The sequence below is a fragment of the Octopus bimaculoides genome, chromosome 8, assembly GCF_046866305.1.
Source record: "Octopus bimaculoides isolate indiv1 chromosome 8, ASM4686630v1, whole genome shotgun sequence".
NCBI lineage: Eukaryota > Metazoa > Mollusca > Cephalopoda > Octopoda > Octopodidae > Octopus > Octopus bimaculoides.
The window spans coordinates 41867174-41892221 of NC_142935.1; the positions used below are offsets into that span (position 1 = coordinate 41867174).

General features: G+C 35.1%; 1 protein-coding gene across 4 annotated transcripts in view; it reads left to right on the top strand.

The window, feature by feature from the left end:
* LOC106876206 (neprilysin) overlaps nucleotides 1-25048 on the top strand; it is a 162848-nt gene that overhangs the window by 30287 nt on the left and 107513 nt on the right. For 3 of the 4 annotated variants that reach the window (XM_052970054.2, XM_052970055.2, XM_052970053.2), the window contains exon 2: nucleotides 23278-23420. In XM_052970054.2, the coding sequence (XP_052826014.1) occupies nucleotides 23278-23420 (143 nt within the window). Of the gene's footprint in view, nucleotides 1-14343; nucleotides 14560-23277; nucleotides 23421-25048 lie in introns of those variants that run through there. The other variant, XM_014924664.3, reaches the window with a different exon arrangement.

The following is a 25048-nucleotide window of genomic DNA, read 5'->3' on the forward strand; positions in this document are numbered from 1 at the left end:
CAAATGCTTTATTTCTGCCCTTTGTAGAACAGTATTCCCTTTTGTTTTTTACTATAGACTCATCTTCGCTGGTGTAGTTGTGAAGTGCTTCCGTGGGGCGTAATTTTCGGCAGAAATCCATAGTGTTATCCTTAATTTCATATAGATTCAATTTGCGAGGGGTTGGAGTAAATTTTAAACCTCTTGCTAGAATTTTAGTTTGTGTAACACTTAGGATTTTCTTTGAGAAGTTGATTATTTTCGATTGTTCTTGTACATTTTGTTCCATTTCACATCTCTGTTTCTCTGATTTAGGTCTAAAAAATGGTTGTAGTAGGTGGATTGTTGTGGAAAGTATTGTATTTGGTTTGCTGCGGAAAAAATGGGTGTAAAGTGTGTCTGTGGTAGTATGTTGGTGGTGGAATGGCTGTGTAGCGGGCTAGATTATGGTTGCACTGAGGGTTGTTATATTGTCTATGGTTGATGTGGTTAGGGTTAAATTTATTGTTAATATTGTAATGTGGGTGGAGGGAAAAGTTATGCTGTCTAGTTAGGTTGTGTCTTGTTGAATGATTGAAGTAACCATGTTGAGGGTTAAGTCTTGGAGGTAAATTCTTCCAATTATTGTGAGATGATGGAGGTAGTTTAGGTTAGTCTGGAGGTTTCGATAGAACCTTTGATTTGTATGTAGAATGCCATGAGGATTACGTCCAGATTTTCTATTGTGGGCTGAATTCCTGAGTGTTGTTTGTAAGTTATGTTGGGATGTAAGAGAGGCTAGATCGGTGGAGTTGTGTCCCCTAGATCGTCTGTGGTTTGTGTTAGATAAGCGTGGGTTCATTTCTGTGTATGGTTTTGGTTTATTTTTCTTCAGGAAGGGGTTATCCGATGCGTATTCTATGTTGAACTGTGTTTCGTAGTTAATAAAGAAATTGGCTTGTTTTTCCCAGCGTTGTAGGGAGCTTCTTCCTTCAGCTTCACAAGCTGTTTTCCACAGTTTAAAGACACTTTCCAAGCGTTGACCATCTGAATGTTTCTTTAGTTCGTTGTAGATTTCCTCATCTATGTTTTTAAATTTTTGTTTATTGCTTCGCGATATAAGCTTAAGGCGTTCTATTTCTGTCTTCATTTTTTCCAGTGTTAGTTTCTCCCTTGATTGTCTTTGTTGGTCCTGTTCGTTTGGAATACGTTTAATTTGGAATTTATGGGGCAGAATTATTGGTGTTGAATTTAATCAGCGTTCATAAATTTCGGCCTTGTGGTTGTTTTTGATCATGTTCTAGAAGGAAAGTTTTCTGGCTTTAAGTTTTTCATTCCATATGTGTATAATGCGGTTTTTAATTGATGGTGTAAGCGTGGAGGGGGTTCTATCTTGTGTATTATCTGTAGATGGATTTTCATCTAAGTAATTATTATGAGGTAAAGAATGAAGAGTGGTGCATAATTCGGACAGATGTTGATTGAGCTGTTCCAGGGATTGTTCTTTCCCTTCTTTTTCTGTTGCCTCTTGTGTAAATCGAGTAAGTTCATCAATCTTGCTAATTAAAAGTCTCAAATTCGTGTTGATTTCTTTCAGTTCCTTACGAGTCACTTCGTTGAGAGTTTTAACTCTAGAGTTTGTTGTTTGTGGCATATTCAATCTCACGTGTAGTGAAATACAATAGGAATATGTTCCAAAAACAAAATAGAAACTACACGTGGAAATGTAAGGGGAAAGTAAGCAGAAAAGTATGCGAAAATGCACATTGGAAATAAAAAAAAAGTAAAGGCTTTTTTATGAAAAGTAACGATGAATATATATAATTAGATGAACTGAGGTAGGAATAAAGACAATAAAAATCATTATTGTGAGTTGTTAAAGAGATTCAAAAGCATACTGGTATCGTAATATTACTAATCATTGCTTTGAATGCACACCAAATACTGAACGGTGTCAGGTCTATTAGTCCCTTAGTAAAAAGATTATGTGTAAGGGAGGTAAGTAGTTCTGGATTTGGTGCAGTTAGGGTAGATCTAGATCTGTAATGTGAATGGTGTATGGGGGTTAGTGGTATTAAATGGAAGATATATATGTATGTATGTATGTATGTATGTATGTATGTATGTATGTATGTATGTATGTATGTATATATATATATATATATATATATATATATATATATATATATATATATATAGATACATACATACATACATACATACACACCCATCCAGGGAGAGAGAGAAAGAAAGAAAGAAAATATTATAAATATCTACTGTAATAAGTTATGCTGGGAACTGTAGCTTTCAATAGTACACAGTGACCGTTTTCAACCGTGAATTGAGAAGAATATGTTGGAGAAGTGCATGTTATTTCTGATATCCGTGGGTGGCTTCCTTGAGGTTAATTTGCTTTTATACTCTTGCGTGTGGGTAGTTAGCTTATTTGTTTGGTATTCATATATGTAGTATATATTTCTATACATATAAAAATATATACCCCCCCCCTGCAACACACACACGCACGCACACAAATGCTCACACACTGATACACACCCAGATATATGTATACGAATCAGTCAGTATGCGCACGCGTGTGTGTGTGCGTCCGCGCATGTTTGCATGTGTGTGTATGAGTGGGTCTGTGCGTTCGTGTGCGTGTGTGCGTATTTGTGTGTGTGTCTGTTTGTGTGTCTAATGATTTCTATTAGGTAAAGCGATACTAAATACCAGCTTCTAAATACACTTTAGTAAAAGTAGCACGAATTACGTAGTCAACTTTACAGCTATTTCAGCTAAATGAAGCTAAGTGCACGTACATCTTATAGCTTCAGTGAGAGCTATCAAACCGAACAGTTTAATCAATGGAATTAATTACGCAAAAAGATTCTTCGTCTATCGTCATTCAATAATTAATATGTGGAACAACCACTTTATTGCTTGACTAAGGCGGTTGGCCGGTACGTGGTCCTTGTGATCGCAATACATGATCTATCTTAAACAAAACCACGCGAAAGCCACCTGTGGCTTGAACAACGAGTTTTTCTGCTCCTTTCACCGACCAACATGGTTATAGCTAAACTACCTGGATACGACTTAATGTCGACGACGACATTGATATAAGCATACGTACGATTTTCGCTACTCTATTTCAGACCTCACTAGCTTTTCTCCTTCGACATTCCCCAATGGACATCTGGGTTATTTCTATTCTTTCTACCATAACTTTATTTTGATATTGTTTGTTTGTTTTTTTTCTTCTTCTACTTTTTATCTTATATATATTCAATATCTGTTGACTTCTACGCTTAACTGCATATTCTTAGCGGCTTAGTTTTCTTTCATGTGTGCTATAAAAACTCACTAGCATTATCGTTAATATAATTACAAGGTCATTATCCCGTAATTCATTTTTTTATAATATTTTCACTAATTACATTTTTCTCTTCAGTCATTGCACCTGTTGCCTCACCCCCATTCACACATATTCCACTAGTGTTCTCAATACTTTTTCGCTTTTTTTTTTATTTATGCTAAATGCCATTTTAAACCATAGAACTTCCCTAGATTATAGCTCGTAGTGCTTTGACTGTACTGAATCTTCTAAGAGAGAAGGAGAAAGAGAGGAGAGAGAGAGAGAGAGAGAGAGAGAGAGAGAGAGAGAGAGAGGAGGAGGAGGCGGAGGAGGAGGAGGAGGAGGAGGCGGAGGAGGAGGAGAGAGAGAGAGAGAGCGTATTTCTTCTGCTCGAGAGTAAGTTGGTACCTATTGCAATTAGTGAAACCTAGCACATGCTACCAAGAGTTTTATATCGGAATAGTCTTCTCCTAGCCAGACTGTCTTTCAAGTTGACGAGGTCCCTCTTCTACTGCAGAACTGGATTCTTGTCACCACTTATCCGCTCAAGCCCCTTCTGTAGCCGTCGAGTAGGCCAGGAGCTGCACTTTGTTATCAGAGGTTAATTAAGATGCAGGCATTACGAGAATATTTGCCTAGTGGGAGTTTATCCCCACTGCCATTTCCGGCTATAAAAACCTTGGAACCTGTTAAATACAATTGAGAAATAATTCTGTACCAACACTAACAGTAAAAGACAAAATTTATGGAGAAACCTTCGCTATAGCAGTAGGCAAACTGCAGAAGGAGAATGCATCTGTAAAGGATCTAATAATTGGATATTGGTACAACAAGGCTGACATTTTATAGAAACCAGTTGATATATATGTTCAAAAGGACTATGGAAGGTCAGACTGATATACTGCTGGCTTGCTTCAGCAAGGACAAATTTTGTTGCCAAAAATGAAATCGCAGAAATGGCAGGAAACTACAGGCCCGTTGTTTGCCTAAATATTATGTACAAACTGTACACAAGTTGCCTCAATCAATTCCTCCAGGACCATTGTGAGTCGAACAATATTGTGACTGATGAACAGGCTGGTAGAATGAAGGGACTGTGGAGATGTGCGGAAAAACTTTTGATAAACAAAGCTGTATTGTATATTTTTAGGTCTTGTTTATCCATACTTATCACGTGATGCACATTTTTGATATAATGGATGTTTAAAACGAGTAATTATTTACTTGATTGTATGTTTAAATGAATAATTGTATTTATTCTAATTTCATATAACACAAATAACGTATAATATTATATTGTATATAATATAATATAGTATAATATAATTTTCTCTCAAATGCATTGACTTACGCTTTAAATATGTAAAAGAAAATAATATATAATTTAGTATATATTGAATAAATTTATCGTAAAGCTTATCGTATTTATATAAAGAGATTTGCCATTGGCTTATAACTAGTGAATCATGGCAAATTTTATTAAAATAATATCTTATTTACGGTTCTTCTGGGGGTGGTTTTCCGAACTTATAAATACATGAAAATAATATAAGAACATAAATTTATATAAGTTTATTTTCCTCTGAAAAAAAAGGTAACTTTTTAATAAATTATTTTAAATTATTTTACGTTGACATCACTTACAAATAACAAAAAAAAGTGATTGAAGTAGAATTTAATATTATTTAGTATCGGCCTGGTGAGGGTTAAGAATATTTCTCTGATTAAATTTTTGTGTAAATAGTAAATAATGTGGTTTATTTAAGAATGTGTTTGGTAAATTTATATTATAATATGTGTTGGTAGTTCTATTTCTTTCGAACGTGTAGATACTTGTCCCACAGCTAACCACCTACACTTTTTTCTGCAAAATAGGGGTAGTTTATCCTGTTCAGGCTATATCAGCATTATCCTGCGATTGAGAATTTAAAAATCACTTCTTTAACTTTCTAAAACATCTCAACGCTTCTAAAAGCAAACTTCGTTTGTTTGTTTACGTTTATCGTAAATTTGAATTTAACATATTTACATGAGTTTATTTCCTTTTATTTTTTTTTAAAAAGGTAAATTTTGATTGAATTCTTTCCGTACACATTAATATGGATAATAAATAATGACTACAGTATAATTTATAAAATTAATTATGATATTACTTAGTGTCGGCATCGTTGGGATAAAGGATACTTTTCTAAAAGATTTTTTTTTTTGTGCATGTTGTAATTTTATTGACAGTTTCGGACTGAAAGTCAATATTTACTGTTTTACATTAGATAAATTTCGAATTGTTTCTGTTTTAAAATACTAACGCGCAGAAATATACTTAAATTAGTATTCTTAACTATACACACATATTTTATAACCGTTATATTAGTTTCTATTTTATTTTATTTTATTTATTTAGAATTAAATTATTGACGGTCACACTTACAAACATAAACATATATTGATTCAGTCTGTTATACGATTTCAAACTTCTCATATGTGATTTTCGTCCTGTTTACTCTGATGAGATTCTTACTCAAAATGTTTCCATAATAGGTATTTTTCTAAATTTGTTATTGGTTTTGGAGTTTGAGAACGAAGTCATTCCAAATATTGATAGTTTCAAAATATGTGAAGATTGCACAGTACATCGTAGTATATGATAGGAAATGCATCCATTATGAAAAACTTTTCAAGATATGAATTTATTTCTAGCGAAATTGTACCGATTCTCAGAATAGAACACTGGAACGCATCCAATGCTCTTGAAGATGATGATTATGATTGTTGGCACTCCGTCGCTTACGACGTCGAGGGTTCCAGTTGATCCGATCAACGGAACAACCTGCTCGTGAAATTAACGTGCAAGTGGCTGAGCACTCCACAGATTCGTGTACCCTTAACGTAGTTCTCGGGGATATTCAGCGCGACACAGTGTGACAAGGCTGACCCTTTGAATTACAGGCACGACAGAAACAAGGGATAAGAGTGAGAGAAAGTTGTGGTGGAAGAGTACAGCAGGGTTCGCCACCATCCCCTGCCGGAGCCTCGTGGCGCTTTAGGTGTTTTCGCTCAATAAACACTCACAACGCCCGGTCTGGGAATCGAAACCGCGATCCTATGACCGAGAGTCCACTGCCCAAACCACTGGGCCATTGCGCCTCCACGACGATTATGATATACGACACATAACTAAATGACTGACAAACTGATTTTAAGATGTTCTAGCGATTATAAGGAATAATAAACAAAAATAGAAACATTATTTGTACATATCTCAAAGAGAGATATTCAGTAATAATTCTTTAAAGTAAAGACTATTTGCCAACATAACGTGGCTGTCCTGAAGAGGACGATTGTTACTGTTGTTTAGCCCCATGAAACGTCGTTTCCAGCTGGATATACAACACAATATATGTGTTCTTATATTTTCGAACAAGAAGTCCAGCACCATCATTCACGGCAAGCGCTATAACCCAGGAACCGGTCCATGGATGTTGTCTTGTGCTGGATGGGGTTGCTGGACTCCCTGTTTGAAAATATTAGGACATAGATATTGTGTCGTATAGCCAGCTGTAAACGATGTTTCCTGGAGCTAAACAGCAGTAACAATCGTTCCTTTCAGGACAGCAACATTATGTTGGCAAATAACTTTTACTTTAAGGAACTGTTACTGAATATCTCTCTTTGAGATATTTAGAAATAATAATGTTTCTATTTTATCAGATAAGTGACTGTGTTACTTTGAAAACTATATATTTTCGAACGGTGAATTCAGCAACGCCACCTAGCCAAGCAGCTACTCTGCTTTGATAAAGGGCTATAACCCAGAATCTGGTCCACAGATGTTGTTTTGTGTTAGATGGGAATTCTGAGCTTCCTGTTCGAAAATATAAGGACACAGATATTGTGTAGTATAGCCAGCTGGAGACGATGCTTCATGGGGCTAAAAAACAGTAACAATCGTCCCCTCCAGGACAGTGACATTATGTTGGCAAATAGCCTTTACTTTAAGGAAAAATACACACACGCACGTATATATATATATATATGTGTGTGTGTGTGTGTGTGTGTATGCAGTACTACCAACAGGATAAGCAGTAGCAGTGGTAGCATAATCATGGTCATCATTGTCGACTCCTTGTCAGCAGCATTTGAAACTGCATTGACATCATCATCACCACGATGATGATGATGATGATGATGATGGTGATCATCATCATCATGATCACCATCATCATCATCAACGTCGTTGTATTCATCATCATCAGATTCACCAAAATAATAATAATAATAATAATAATAATAATAATAATAAGTTTTAACAGAGAAGACACCGGGGAAGTTTAACATGTGAGTACGTTAAATCACTGCTCCGAAACTTATCCAAAAACATCGGAAATAAAGACATCGCATGGAGCCAAAAAATAGCTGACAAAGGGTTGGACTATACCCGAGTAAGTAATACTCATTGAAATTTATTTCTATTTTTCCAAATATAATGATGTATTTTAACTTGATACCTCCACTACCCGAACAGCGATTGTAAACACACGTGTTACATCAAAATTCAGACCATCTCCAAACCCAAACACCATGTACAAAAAATAGCTGACAAAGGGTTGGACTATACCCGAGTAAGTAATACTCATTGAAATTTATCTCTATTTTTACAAATATAATGATGTATTTTAACTTGATACCTCCACTACCCACACAGCGATCGTAAACACACGTGTTACATCAAAATCAGACCATCTTCGAACCCAAAAACACCATGTACAAAAAAATTACAAACAGATTAAATAACACCGGTATTATTCCATCCAAGAATAACAACCGAGAAGTACGTACTGTAAGCTTGTTACGAAAAAAGTACGAAGATATGAACGTGCAAAACAATCTGACAACAGAAATAAACGAACCGGTACCCTACGAAAACGATGACCGTCAAAATAAAGGGCCGGACGTTGTTCCTCATGTCCCGCAAACAAAACCAAAACGGCATAAATGGACACGTGAGGAACACATTTCGATCCTACACGCCTATTTCACAGCAGTGCTCTACCCAAAAAACGAAAATGCAACAACACATACAAATAAAATATGGAAGAAAAATAATATAAATATAGACCTCGATAAAACAATGAACCCTAACAAACTAGCTAACATAAGAAGATATATTCTAAAAGCAAAAAAAAATATCAGAAATAGAAATAGAACAATTGAAAGAAAAAATACATCAGGAAAATCTAGATAGTAGTCAAACAGCAATGCCAAATAATAATATAAACACTGAGATAGCAAAACACGAGGACAAACGTAACATTTCCGGCAAAAACGAAGTAAACAAAAAACAACAAACCCAGACCGTAGAGATGTATAATAGTGTACAAAAAGCACCAATCCAGAACACCACAGACAAACATATGAATGAAAAGGAAGGCAAAGCAAATATAAAGCCTGGAAATAACGAAGGGAAACCTAATAATTACGATACTATGAAAATGAAAATAACCGAAGAACTAAAACCCACAGATCTTAGAATGGACCACAGATCATATCTCCCAAAAATCAAAATAGACAATAAAACAACATCAATAATAAAGAGCATAAACCTGGCCGTCACGGAACTAACAACCACAGAAACAACAGGCAATATCACTGAGCTAAATGACATAATATATGCGGCAGCCACTGTAGCCATAAAAGAAGCAGGATACTCACTCAAATCCATCCGAACAGGAGTTCTACCACCCAAACAGACCTTGTGGATAAATAACATCCAGAACAAAATTTAAAAAAAGAGAAAAGATTTATCGATTCTCAACGAAATTAGTAAACAATCAACACTACTAAGTAACAAGAAGAAAACAAAAATACTGTACAAATACAGCATTACAGAAAAAGACTTACCTGGGGCAAAAGAAAAACTAAAGCAAGACATCCTTGCCAAAGCACAAAGGATCCGCCGGTATGAGAAACGCCAGCGTTTCTTTGAACAAAACAAACAGTTCAAATCCAACCCCAAAAAACTCTACCAAGAACTGGGTAAAAATAAAATAGACATTACTTCAGCACCAACAGCAGAAGAACTAGAGAAATTCTGGAAACAAATATGGTCGGTGAAGCAACAACCCCAGAAAAGGAACATTAAAACAACGAACTTAGCATCTGAGCAACTCTGGGCCCCTATTACAACTGAAGAGGTCACCCAGACACTGCAAAGTCTAAGCAACTGGAAGGCACCTGGACACGACAAGATCCCCAATTTCTGGTTAAAACACCTGCCGGGAATGCATAAAAAGCTGGCAGAAAACTTTAACAACATACTAGCAGATCCAGAGACAATGCCTGAATGGCTCACAAAAGGGAAAACCATCTTAATCCCCAAATCCACGGAAACGGGGAAACCACAAAACTATAGACCTATAACCTGTCTCCCTACGATCTACAAAGCCTTTACTGCAATAATATCGCAGAGATTGAGTAAACACCTGGAAAATAACAACCTGTTTCCAGAAGAGCAGAAGGGATGCTGCAAGGGCTCATACGGCTGTAAAGATCAATTATTGATCAATAAAGCCATAACTGAAGACAGCCGCAGAAAGAAGAAAGGCCTCAGTATGGCCTGGGTGGACTACCAAAAGGCTTTCGACAATGTTCCCCACACGTGGAATCTGGAAACACTAGCCATAAACAAGGTGGCACCAATTATCATAAAATACATAGAGCACTCAATGAACAAATGGCAGACAGAGCTACAGCTCCAAACAAAAGAGGGACTTGTGAAAACGAAAGCCATCCCCATTAGAAGAGGAATATTCCAGGGAGACACGCTCTCTCCACTCCTGTTCTGCCTGGCACTCACACCTTTAACAGAATTGCTAAATAGAACTGGTTGCGGTTACAAATGCTACGGAAAAACAGTCAGCCACCTTCTATATATGGATGACCTAAAATTATATGCAAAAAACGACAAAGAGCTAGAAACACTACTACAGACAGTACACGGCTTTACCAAGGAAATAGATATGAAATTCGGATTAGAAAAATGTGCCAAAGCAACCCTGAAAAGAGGGAAATTAGTTAAAAGTAGCAATATAACACTAGATAAAGCCAATGAAATAAGAGAACTAGACGAAAGCCAACCATATAAGTATTTAGGAGTCAATGAACTAGATAGGATACAACATACACAAATGAAAGAAAAAATAAAGAAAGAGTACTATAGACGAGTTAGATCAATACTAAAAACAGAGCTCAATGCTAAAAACAAGATAATGGGTATCAACACTTTAGCTGTCCCAGTTATAAGCTACAGCTACAAAATCCTTAACTGGACACTAAACGAACTATGTAAAATAGACAGGAAAACAAGAAAAATAATGACAGGATATAGGATGCACCACCCAAAATCTGACATAGAAAGGCTATATATACAACGCAAAGAAGGTGGCAGGGGTCTTATACAGCTAGAAAACTATTATAAAATAACCACCATAGGACTGCAAAAATACCTACGTCAGAAGCAAGGGAAACTAATACAAATAGCCACAAATCACGAGCAAAACAAAAAACTGTTTTCAGTATTTAAGGAAGCTGACAAATACAAACAAGAAATCAATCTACCTAACAAATACGAAGAAGAAGAGGAAGAAGAAGAAGAAGAAGAAGAAGAAGAAGAAGAAGAAGAAGAAGAAGAAGAAGAAACAACAAAAGCTATAAAACAAATGAAATCCAAACTAAAACTAGAACCAGCAACGGACCATGATAAAACGATGGCAAGAAAAGCCCCTACATGGTAAATACTGGGCTAAACTAAATGCGAAAGAAATAGACAGAGAAAAATCCCAGCAATGGCTGAGAAGCTCAGGACTCAAAGCAGAGACGGAAGGATTTTTAATTGCTGCACAAGACCAGAGCCTCCCCACCAGAAATTACCAAAAACACATAAGGAAAAGAAATATAACAAGTAACTGTAGAATATGTGGAGATGGACAAGAAACAATAAATCATATTATCTCTGGCTGCCCAGTCCTGGCTAAGAAGGAATATATTCACAGACACGACAGAGCTGGGACCTATATACACTGGAAGCTATGCCAACACTATGGAATAACAACAGAAAAAAGATGGTATAAACACGCGCCAGAAAAGGTCACAGAAAACGAGAAAGCAACCATACTCTGAGATATGCCAATACACACAGATAGAGAAATTAAGGCAAATAGACCAGATATAGTTGTCAAAGATCATGAAGAAAAAAAATGCTTTCTAATTGATGTATCAATACCAGCAGATGACAACGTTTCTCTAAAAGAAATGGAAAAACTTTCAAAATACAAAGACCTGGAAATAGAGATAACTCGAATGTGGAGTCTAAAAACAGAAACAATTCCTATCATAGTAGGTGCCTTAGGTATAAAAAAAAATATTCAGACAAATACATAACAAAAACACCAGGACTTACAAATATATATATAACATACAGAAAATTGCACTACTGGGCACTGCACACATTCTACGCCAAACACTTTCAATACAGTAAACATAAGAGCACCACAGCAAACCACAGCACATACCCAAGGCGCACAGAGCTGCGCTCGGTAGTGAAGTGAAAGCACGTTATAAAAATAAAACTACTGAACAATAATAATAATAATAATAATAATAATAATAATAATAATAATAATAATAATAATAATAATAACAAATGAAACTTTATATGAAATGTCTTATTTTATTGTAGTTGAATATAACTCGTCATTGCTTGTCTGATACATCAGATCATAAAGAATTTGAAGAAAATTATTACAGCTATCGAACTTTTTTTGTTTATATTATTCGTCTTCATAATTCTTTACAAATATAAGGCCTGAGTGTCTTAGTTGTAGAAGCAGTGATTGTTGTAGTTGTTGTTGTTGTTGCTGCTGCTGCTGCTGATGCTATTTGTATTAGCTACAGGTCAAAAGAAACCTGAAGGGAACGACCTATGATTAGATGCATTCCAGCACTGACCTTTTCATCTTATGTTGACCTAGATCTAACATAAATGTGCATGAAAGGATTTGAAGAGGATTTCGCTACTTTTTCTAAGAGTTGGTGAGACCACGAAGAGTTTAACCAACTAAGTTACACCTTCGTTGGCTGCATTACCAGATTACGTATCATTTTTGAAATGAATATTGAGATAAAATTAGTTCTTGCATTGAAGTCACTGAGAATAAGTTATTTACCTTACTTTCAATGGTTTCCGTGTGAACTCATGTTTTTCAGGGTATCGTGTTACTGTCATTAGCTATGTTTACACTGATTTTCTTTACTCGTAGTTTTCTTTATAACAAAATAATATACTGTAATCTATTTAATGTCTGTCTAGAATCTTTTCAACTTGCATATAAGACAAACATAGATATAATACACTGGTTAAATAGTTTTTCTTAATTCTCGCATTCTCATATTTTGGTTGTTTCTCTTGCACATTCTTGTTAACAAGAAACGTATAATATAACTTAAGTTGCTCTATTTTCTGCCAATGTTTATGGAAGGAGAAACATTAGACGAATATAAATATAAATGCTATTTAGTTTAAACATCAGTGTTGAATATTATGCTTAGATGTCAATAACTGCTATATAATTATTAATACTTTCGGATTTGATTTAAAATTTACGTACGGTTATAACTTTCTAGCTCATAGAGTCGGACACTATTCTTTCAAACGTTATATCGAAGGTAGAATTCTATCTGAGTTTAGGTTGGTGCAAATTAACTTTAAATTCTCAGCCCTTAATTCAAAGATATTCATTTGAGGTAGTTTATAGATAAGTTATTTTTATTTTGGAAAGTAACCGGTATGAAGGAATACTTGTTTCAGTGATATAATAACTACTAGTGCTGCCAAAATGGTGATATTGCAATTACGTCCGCAATCGTATCGTTCCGGATTCGATATATCTTCTCGTTACATTGGCAAGTATATTCTACTGTAGCCTCGACTTGACCACTCTCCGTGGATGGAATTGCGTAGATAGAATCATTAATGGATTTATGAACGGCATCAATGTACTCCTAATATAAAGAAGATGCTATTATTAAATCATTAATGATAATAATAATAATAATAAATACCCTACATAAATCTGCATCTTCAACATAAAGAGAAGTGCCTTGTTATATATAAATTTGTAGTACATATATACATGCATGCACACGCACACACATATACATATAAATATACATTTACACACACATACACACAGATATACACTGGGAGAAAGAAAATTTCGATGATTTCGTGTGCAGGACTAGAAATAAAACCTGATATGTTGAAACTGACCGGTGATTTGTAAGAAAAATATATATGTTCTTTGTATGTCTTCATTCGTGTATGCGGGTATAAAAGGGTATGATGAGTTGTAACAATCTATGTATTAAGGTAACAGCTATTTGATTAACATAAATGCCAGGTTACAAAATAAGCTATGAGGACGATATTATCGAAGACGGTGCTCCAGCATGGGCATAATCTGACGAGTGAGGCCAGTCAAAAGAATGGATTTGGTGCTCTAACATCGCTATTGTGGAGGCAAAGCTGCTTTGTAATCGCCTGAATAATTTTAAATTCATATGGTTCTCATGAACAACGCCTTGGTACAAAACTAACAGAGGTAATTTTCGCCAAAAAGTTCTGACTCATAGTTCTACTCAATGTAGAATCATATGAATCAATAGGAGATATGTTTGCTTTAATGAGAATGTATTAAGGTCAAGAAAGCTTAAATACTTGTATTGCAACTAAACATAACAAGATTATTTTTTGTAAAGAAATAGCAATTTTTTTCACCTATAAACTATAAATATCATAAAATTATGCAACATAACGCGCAGCTTTTTTCTCCTCTTGTGTGAAAGAAAATAAAATGAATGCAATATTTTATGATCCTTTATATTCTCTGCTTTTTCATGAAAGCCTGAAAGCAAAAAGTAGTAAATAAAAAAAGACAAAACGTTGCATACTTATGTAAAATGTGTTTCATTTATAGCAAGATTCAATGAACAGCTAAAACAGTTCGCACCCACACCCTTTCTATATTCGTCATCCTCTGACAATATTACTTTACATTAGCTATTCGCTAACACACGTCTGCACTTGGAAACCGTTGCGTATCTCCACTGAACACTTGGGAGTTTTAAAAGTTTAACGCCAACGATTACCAACCAAAGGAAAACGTCCAAATCTATTCAGGCAACATGGAAACGTAAGAAATTATTTAGGTGTTATTGCTTGTAAAACTATTACTCTTCATTGTTCTATAATTTGTGGTTTCAGATATAACCCTGCTGTCATGTTCATACATAACTTACAAGTTTTTAATCCATCGTGTATGCCATAGTATTTATTTCAGTTTTTGTACTTATTTCATCAATTCTCTTATTGACAAACTGCTATGCAAAATGACATAAAGAGGCTCAACATACGCACGATCACACATACATACACACACACACACACACACACACACACACTCACACACGCGCACATACCAGATGTACATATGTGTGTGAATGGCAATCTGATGGAGGCGAGTAAGGTGCAACTTGGAAATTGCTGCTGACTTTCCCTTGTAAAATTTTAATGAAAGTACATTGAAGAAAATCTTCAGTTTTATGTCACATATACGTACACACACACACACACACACACACACACACACACACACACACACACACACACACACACACACACACACACACACACACACATAGACAGCCATGCGCAATGTGTTATCACGAAGGAAAAATATAATCATCAGTAAATGGGGCTAAGAAATATGAGCTAAATTGCTCTAATTCTGTAGGATAAAGCACATAATTGTATGCATATATGCTCATAGGAACACCGATGGATGTATGTATGGATATATATATATATGTGAGTGTGTCTGTGTGTGCGCGTGTGTGTGTGTGTGTGTGCATACATACATATATACATAATACAGACATACATACATGCATACATAGACGCTCGACGAGATTTCGTACAATTTGCGTACCAAATTCCACGTAAAACGTATTGATCAACAAGAGACTACAAAACAAACTACCTATTATCTGTGTACCTCATATTTACATCGAACTCAGATCGTGGTTGGTTTCAAAGCAAATTTGTTAAACGCACGGTTTTGTCAAGTATTGTTTGCTCCTATGTGAATTTCATGATTACTTAGTTGCCAAAATCTGTCGGAACCTTTGCTTTGTAAGCGCTAATGGCTTCGTGGCATTTAGAGAGAACACGATTATGTGTCCCAGTTAAAGCTTGTCAAATTTCTGAATTAGTTAGAAAATGTCTACATTCAAACCAAGGAGCAATAAACTATTCCGTATTTACAGACTATTTACGAAGCACGTTTTTAGTCGTATAAACCGATCCATTACATACTTTAAAGCGAAGGACTTATGCTATCGCTCTCTTTTGCCGAACCACGAGTTTATGGGGACGTAAGTAATACAACTCCGATTCCCAAGTGGCAGCAGAGGGCAAGCATAAAAACAGAGAGTCCGTACACCAACACACACATATATGTATAGACACACACACACATACACACACACATATACGCACATATACACACACATACACACATATATTTATATATATATATATATATATATATATATATATATATATATATATATATATGTACATATATAAATATATATACGTATATATACATACATATGTATACACATATATGTATATATATATATATATGTGTTTATATATATATATATATATATATATATATATATATATATATATATATATGTGTGTGTGTGTGTGTAGACGCACACACACACACACACACACATATATATATATGTATATATGCATGTGTGTACGTATGTATACGACGGGTTTCTTTCAGCCTCCGCTTACAAAACACATTCTCAGACCTTTGGTCGACACGTGGTTATAGAAGAAGACGGTTACTCATGTGCCCAAGAAGTCACACTGAACCCGAAAACATGCGGTTGGGAAGCAAGCTACTCGTCATACAACCAAGCCTGTGCCTATGTCATATTACTTTCCTTCTTCTGTATAAACATTTGGCGAAATACATCAAGGAATTACATGCCATTCTATGTTCCCTTTCCTGTTTATGCACTCAGATATTTTCTAAAGTATGCTATTCGACTCAATCTGCCTCAGCCTAATGCTAATTTACTTTTAAATCACTGCAAATATATTGCAACTAAATGTATATATTTCAATGCATTCTGTAGACATTCGATATATCATTTAGCTCAAAGTTTGTTTGCATATATTTTAAACAACTTCAGCAAACTGTGTGAATTTCTGTTTCTTTATTGTATTTCTTTAATTTTTAAAAAATTATTCTCCTGTTTGCCTCTCTTAGTCTTCCTCCTCTTTTTGACTTCGGCTCGCTCTTTCATTCCTCAATGCTCATTCTTCCGTTGCATCTCACCTTTTTTTTTAACAAAGTATCTTCTTCTTCTTCTTCTTCTTCTTCTTCTTGGAATTTTGACACAAACATGCATGTGTGTACAAGCACACATATATATATATATATATATATATATATATATATATATATATATATATATATATATATATATATATATATATATATATGTGTGTGTGTGTGTGTGTTACATGTTTATTATTTAATCGTACCTTGATTTTGTATGGGTCCCCGTTGACAGGCCACTGGTATTTATAGTGTTAAATACTTTAGGTATACAGAGTAACTGCTGCATTTGTTGAGAATATAAAGAGTTTGGCTGCCTGTTTCTCTGGAGATTGTCAAAGTGATGTGGACGCCTCTGATGAGGACGTAATAAGGTTCGAAATTCGATTAAGGTTGCTCATCATTTTTTTTCAATCTGCAGAGAAATGGCTAGAATTTGACCTGTTTATCAATATACCATATGTTACATATATATATGTATATGTGTATAAACAAATTTAATTATAAATAATTAAAAACACCTTAAATGAATTTGCATGGGCGTGATAAGTTGCTGGATTAGTTATGCATAATAAAAAATAACTTATTTACCAACGTTCCTGCCACATTTGGAATCCGGCCTGTAAGTCATTTTCCGTAAGCTAGTCGAAAATTTTCTGCGATTCGATCTGGATCTAGAAACGGTGTTATAACGGCGACCTTTGAGCTGCATTTTCATCTTAAGGAAGGGATGGGAGTCTGCAGGTGGTAAATATGGTGAATAGGGCAGGTTCAGAAACGATACTATATTGTTTGTCGCGAGAAGCACACAAGTGAGGAGAACTCGGTGACAGAATGCATTGCACCGTGAAGAATCCAGTTCTTCATGCTCCACAGATCCGGTTACTTTCATCGAATGCCGTCCCCCAAACGCTTCAAAACCTCGCAATACAATTCTCGATTGACGGCCTGGCCCTGTGAGACGAATTCCCGATGGACAATACCATGATCGATGAAAAACACGATGAGATTACTCTCGATTGAGCTGCGGTTCTGTCACGCCTTCTTCGGTCGTTAAAATGAAGGGCTCTTCCTTTGTGACGACTACTACTTCGTCTTAGTGTCGTAGCGTACGTATTCATATATGTGTATATGTATGTATGTATGTATGTATGTATGTATGTATGTATGTATGTTATTGCTCCCTTTTATTTCACGATTTTTCGCCAATATAGAAAGAGCTTGTTTCTAACCTAGATTCAAGACTCCTTCATTGGAATTTCAACATCAACAACAGGGTATTTTTATTTGTATGTTTGTATGTGGGTTTTTGTATGTATGTGTGTATACATGTATGTATGTCGTTATTCAGTTTATTTCAATATTTCTAGTTAACATAGAAAGAACTGGTTTCTAACCTAGATTCAAGACTCCTTCATTGGAATTACAGCATCAACAACAGGGTTTGTATGTATGCATGCATGTATGTATGTTTGTGTATGTATATATATATATATATATGTATGCATGTATGTATGTATGTTTGTATGTATGTATGTATGTATATGTGTAGATTTATATGATTTGCTTTATGTATGTATTCTCATGCATATTGTTGCATATCTAGACATGCTCATACATATTTTAAATGATAAACATCTGGAAATTTTTATTGATTTATACAGTTCCAGTGATAGTTTGGCTCTGTAGTCTTCGAATTAGCTTTCTTCTTTCTGGTTTTGAGAAGCCAATTTCTCAATATTGATATTTAGGCAGTGTGTTATCACATTTTTTTCAACTAATTAACACTAATCGCTAAGTGCTATAGGCCAGAAATACAAGATTTCCTATTGTTGGTGTTGTAGAAAAATGTCTGATTCTTTTAAACCATTGTATGCATTAGAAACTGAATTTTATTTATCTACAATGCATTTCATATCGGTGAAAAATTAAGTTCACTTCGATATGAAATTAATTTGGATGTGACAACACAGTCACTATATTAGGGTGAAATAATTAGACAGCAAGTCTGTAAGGTTAGACGCTAGCAATATATAAAACGTTTATTAACTCCAACAAAAATATTTCTAGATTATCTCTTTGCAAGTGAGAAAGTCTAGTATCTGTGATTAAAATAGAAAATCACATCTACTATAGGCTCTTAAAATAGAAAACAATGAAACATAGGTTAAGAAAGAGGTAAGAAACATCTGACAATTGTTCTTAACCTCTGCCTGTCTAAAGTATTTGCTTAAGTTTTTATCCTAAATGCCCATTCCTGTCTTCAGACATTTAGTTTACCCTTGTTTCATAACACGCAAAGTGTTAAGACGATATGGTGCTATCGGAAATTGTTATTTTGTTATTCGATGGGAGATTTTTAAAAGCTATTAAATCCGTATTATGAAAATGGTATGTAATGTTTGAATGTTTATTGTGGGAAATATGTTAAAACATGTAGATTTTTTAATAGTTTCCCAAGCTAGTTTGTATATAATTCTAATGCAGATGTTCATATACACCAGACATGACAAAAGTAAATAGACAGGCTTATAATCGTCAAAATTTGTTTACGAGGCGTGTTCATTAAACATTTTCCCTAACCCACTTCCGTTTATTGCAGGAAACGGCACTTGTACAGGTGTAATCATACATGTCTCTACATGTCACATAGTAAATTGCATCTTTCCATTAGTATTTATTTGTTTTTGTATATCACGGCTGCTGAAGTGGAATAAGGTGTTATAATGGAGGCAGTTGAATGCTGATCACTGATCGGGTTCTTATACTTGAAAGATTGTGCACCAAAAGAGACTTTCGATGAGATGAAAGAAGTTTATGGTGACGATGCACTATCATACGACATAATCAAGCATTGGCATCGCCAGTTCAAATGTGGTCAGACATGAGCGAAAGCTATTCTTATTCCTAGACGAATACATTCCACCATTGAGAACGATACCATCCATAAAGTGGAAGCCGGTATTTTGGAGGGTGACCGAATAACTATTCAGTAACTAGCCCAAGAAGTGAAGATAAGTGTAGGGTCCGTGATAAAAAGCATTCATGACCATTTGTGCATGCGGAAGGTGTTTGAACGATGGATTCCACGGATGATCATCCCCTTTTCAGAAGCAGGAACGAGTTAATTGCTCCCAGGCTCTTTTGGCAATGTGCCAAGAAAACGGTAGACTTATCACACAGGATCAAACATGGGTCCATCACTATGATCTTGAGACTAAATTGTAGTCGAAGCAACGGAAGCACTTTAACTCACCAACTCCATAAAAGGCTCATGTCCAACCCACAGCAGGCAAGGTGATGTTCATAATCTTTTGGGACCAGCGTGGACTAGTGTTGATGGATTTTCTGGCAAAGGGCACCATAATTAACGGGGTATATTATACTTCACTGCTGCAGAAATTGCAGAATGCTATTAAAGCAGAAAGGGGTGGCATGCTGACCAAAGTTGTCCCTCTCTATGAAACCGCTCCAGTTCGCAATGTGCATGTTTCCCAGATGAAAGCACACGCCTGCGATTATGAAATCCCCCCCTTACTCTCCCGACCTTGCACCATCTGACTTCTACCTCTTTCCAAACATGAAGTCTTTTTTGAAGGGGAAGCACTTTTCAGATAATGATGAACTTATTTCCTAGGTAAAGTCTTGGCTCCAGACGCGACCGACCGACTTCTACAGACGCATAAAGTGATGGCAGAAGTGTGTCACCATCGGTTGTAGCTATGTAGAGAAGGACTAATAATTATGCCAAGTTTCGTTTATCCCAGTCCTTGGGAAGTTGATCAGAGCAAACCTTTAATGAATACCCCTCATAAATCTGGAATTATACATTGAAATTATTAATTAATTATTATAATGTGAATATCTAATCTTTAGAAGACATATCCTTTGCATTTTTCACTGCAAGAACCCCGTTAGGATTGCTACTGGTCAGATGACGAATATTCTCTTGAGGACCTTGCCAATTTTCAAGCAATGATCTCAAAAGGTCTGGCCTTGAGAATGCTTTCTTGCTCTTTTTATGAGGTGCTCTGTCCATTATACCATAGAGTTGTTCAATACAGTTTATATCCGGTGAGTGGCTTGGCAATGGAAGCATTTTCTTGCCATTCTCTTCCAACCAATCTTGTGTATTTTTAGTTGTGTGACAAGAGCTCCATCTTCTATAGATAAAGTCTATTTTGTCATTTCCCCACTGGAGAAGATTGGAAGGAATTGTTTCTGCAATATGGATACATATTTATCTGAGTTTATGCTTCCTTTACACTGCACTAGATTTGATCGACCACTGCTCCAAATTGTTCCCCGTACCAAAAAATAGCCGCCGTGTTTCATCGTTGACTGCAATCTTTTCAAAAAAATATAACCTTTTCAAGTTAAAATAGACATAAAACGATGTTTTATGTGTCATCTATTTGCTTCTGTCATGTTTGTGTACTTCATTTATTTCAGAATTTGTTTGTAGTATCCTTAAGTTCTCAAATCGAAGGAAAATTAAGGTTCAACCAGCATTTTTGATTTTTTTTTTTTACTTTGTTAACGTATATTTTTTAACTAAGACGGCTAGGTGTTGTACATGTTCACATGTACAGAGGTGAAACTAATATGAAACTGAGGAAATAAGTTGATAGTGTGGACGCAGGTATAGCAATAAATGATTAAACCGTTAGGTTCTGAATCATGGAGAACTTAGATCGATCCCATTGCTTAGGAGCCCAGGGAGATTTTATTTGCGCTGACGGTGGCTGTGTAGGTGGCATTTATTGTATTATGTGTGAAGTAGTGTGGTTTTTTTATAGCCCAGTTTTGTTAGTGGCGGGGTCGGTAGGCGATGTAATTTTTGGATGATGTTGGGACTTCTTAAAGTTAGATTCATATGAATGTGTACGTATAACTATATACTTACATACAGGCATTTGCTGTAAGCAAATGGATGTAATTTCAGAAATGTTATTGTCTATTCGTTTATTATATATGTGTGTAGAAGTATGCATGCATGTATGTATGTATGTATGTATGTATGTATGTACACGAGGGTTTGCTGAAAAATTACTGGTTTTAAGGGTGTCTGGAAAGGCTTGACTTGAGACCTGATTAGAGGCCCAAACATTCTGAATTTTGTGACAGGGCCTAGAAAAACTACAGACCGCTGCAATAAGTGTGTGAATCTCAAAGGGGAATATGTTGGATAAAATCATAATTAACTGATCCTCCTGTATTTTCTTTCACCCAAAGCCAGGAACTTTTCAGCACCCCTTTATATAAATATAAATAAATATATATATATATATATATATATATATATATATATATATATATATATATATATATAGTTATGTATGTATGTGTATGAGTGAGTGTCTACGTATGATATCTTATATATATATTTTCACAAAATGAGATATCACAAAAAGTGTGTAGGCTTTACTTTTATTTTTTGGGAAAAAAATTTCTCTCCGGATATATATATATATATATATATATATATATATATATATATATATATATATATATATATATCCGGATATATATATATATATATATATATATATATATATTCGTGACAAATTATGGACGGTTTTCGGAGGACCGAAGAGATTATGTGTAAATTGAGAATTATACGAGGTATAGTACTATACAAAATACCGAAAGGATCTTCACCTCTTATATCACACCTTTCTTCTTCCTTTAATGCCGATGTGATGTAATTTCCTGGGAGAGAAATACTTTTGCGGCTGAAGATAGCTTTATATTGTAAATTATACACTGATATAAAGCTTGAAACACGTGTACCGCAGAATCCTTTGTATTTTTGCTGTTATTTTTTGGATTTACAATTTATTCTCTCACCTCAACCACGAGCTGGCATACACAGGTGCTTACAATTGTCAAGTATTACCTCTAAATTTTACTTTACCTACGTGACTATATATATATATATATATATGTAAAAGGCTGAAGAGGAACACACGAGTAGGTATATATGGAAAAAAGACAAAGTAGAAAATGCCAAAATACTTTTATAAAGAACATTACAGAACAGGTTTCGATCCCTGATATCTTTTCAACAGTAAATATGAATAATAAATTTTTGAAAAATTATTGAAAATTTAAATTTTGGTAAATTTAAAAGAAAAGTCTTTTTAAAGACATATTTGTAGGTATTCAAATAACAGGGGCATTTTTCTTGTTTCTGCCTGTTTCTGTCTCACTTGTTAACTCTTGTGGGTTCGAAGAAGGAGTGCACTCCTTCTTCGATCCCAAATATGTCTTTAAAAAGACTTTTCTTTTAAATTTACCAAAAAACCCGAAAAAGTCATCAACTGATAGTTTTGGATCATGTATCTACCATAGACACTTTATAGACGCTCACTAATTGCTTGATACCTTGAACGTTATATGTTTTTCTTTTAATATTGTATTGTATGTTTTTCAAACAAAATTCCTATAAAATTTCTTTATGATTATATATTGGAATATTTTCAGCGGAGAAAAAGCCAAGGGAAGTTTTGCTACTAATAAAGAGAAATGGCTTACCGTCATTCTGATAATTCTCGTGATCTGTGTTCTCGGATTAGTAATTGCTGTAATCATTCTTGCCATACCAAAAGATGAACACGCGAAAGGAGGTTCGTAAAATACTTAACATTCTTGAGTTTTGCAGTCTGTTAGAGAAGCCAAACAATATCGATTTTAAGTTTTAGATTATCGACCACAGCATATAAATAGGCGAAGGCATGGCTGCATGGTAAGACGATTGCTTCTCGACTACATGGTCCCGGGTTCAGTCAAACTACGTGGCATCATGGGCAAGTATCTTCTACTATATCCTCTAGGTAACCGAAGCCATGTCAGTGGATTTGGTAGATGGAATCTACAAGAACCCCGTCGTGTGTGTGTGTGTATATATATATATATATATATATAGATGTATGTATGTATGTATGTATTACATGTATGTATGTATATATATATATATATATATATATATATATATATATATATATATATATATATATATATATATATATATATATATATATATATACATACATACATACATACATACATACATATATATGTATGTATGTATTTATGTATGTATCTCTTTACATATATCTATATAATAATAATGATAATAATAATAATAATAATAATAATAATAATAATAATAATTCAGTCATGACATCAGGATGCAATTTGGCCTTGATAAATGTGCAAAAGCTACCTTTATCAAAGGAAAAATGACAAATACATCTAATGTGAACCTTGACCAGCAAAATGTCATAAAAGAGTTAGAACCAGCGGAGAGCTACAAATACCTAGGGGTAATTGAAGGGGACAATATCAAGCACTCAGTGATGAGGGAAAGGATCAGAAGAGAATGTTATCGCAGGGTGAGAGCAATACTGAAGACAGAGCTGAACGCGAGAAACAGGATCGAAGCGATCAATGCTCTAGCCATACCAGTCGTGACTTACAATTTCAACATCGTTAACTGGTCAATTACTGAAATATGTAATGTTGACAGAAAAATACGAAAACTGTTGACAATGCATAGAATGCACCACGCTAAGGCAGATATAGAACGTCTTTATCTGCCAAGAAAAGAGGGAGGACGAGGACTTCTACAGCTGGCATTAACAATGAAGGTAGCCACAATTGGCCTAGACACCTATCTGAAAAACTCTGAGGACTGAATGCTAAAACTTGTCTTAAAATATGAAAGCAAGAAAGCATCCTACTCAGTAACAAAACAGGCAAAGGAATATCTAAGTGAATTCCAATTGCAACAAATTCAAGAATTAGACGAACTAGAAACACCTGCAGAAAAAGCTAAGCGCTTGAAAACCCGTGCTAAAATTGCTGCCTTCGCTATTATGACTGAAAAATGGCATGGAAAACCTCTCAATGGCAAATACCTAAAGAGAGCGAATAATGCAGATATTGACAAAGCCCTTACCCACCAATGGTTAATGGCCTCTGGCTTGAAATCAGAAACAGAGGGGTTTATCATAGCAGCCCAAGATCAATGCCTACCTACAAAGAACTACCAGGCCAACATATTAAAGAACGGCAGCTCCCCATTATGTCGTATATGCCAACAACAAAATGAGACCATCGATCATGTTGTCTCCATGTGCAGTCTGCTTGCGCCTACAGAGTATCTCAACAGGCATGATAGAGCTGCACAATATATTCACTGGGTAATATGCAAAAACCTGGACTTGCCCCATGATAAAAACTGGTGGGAACA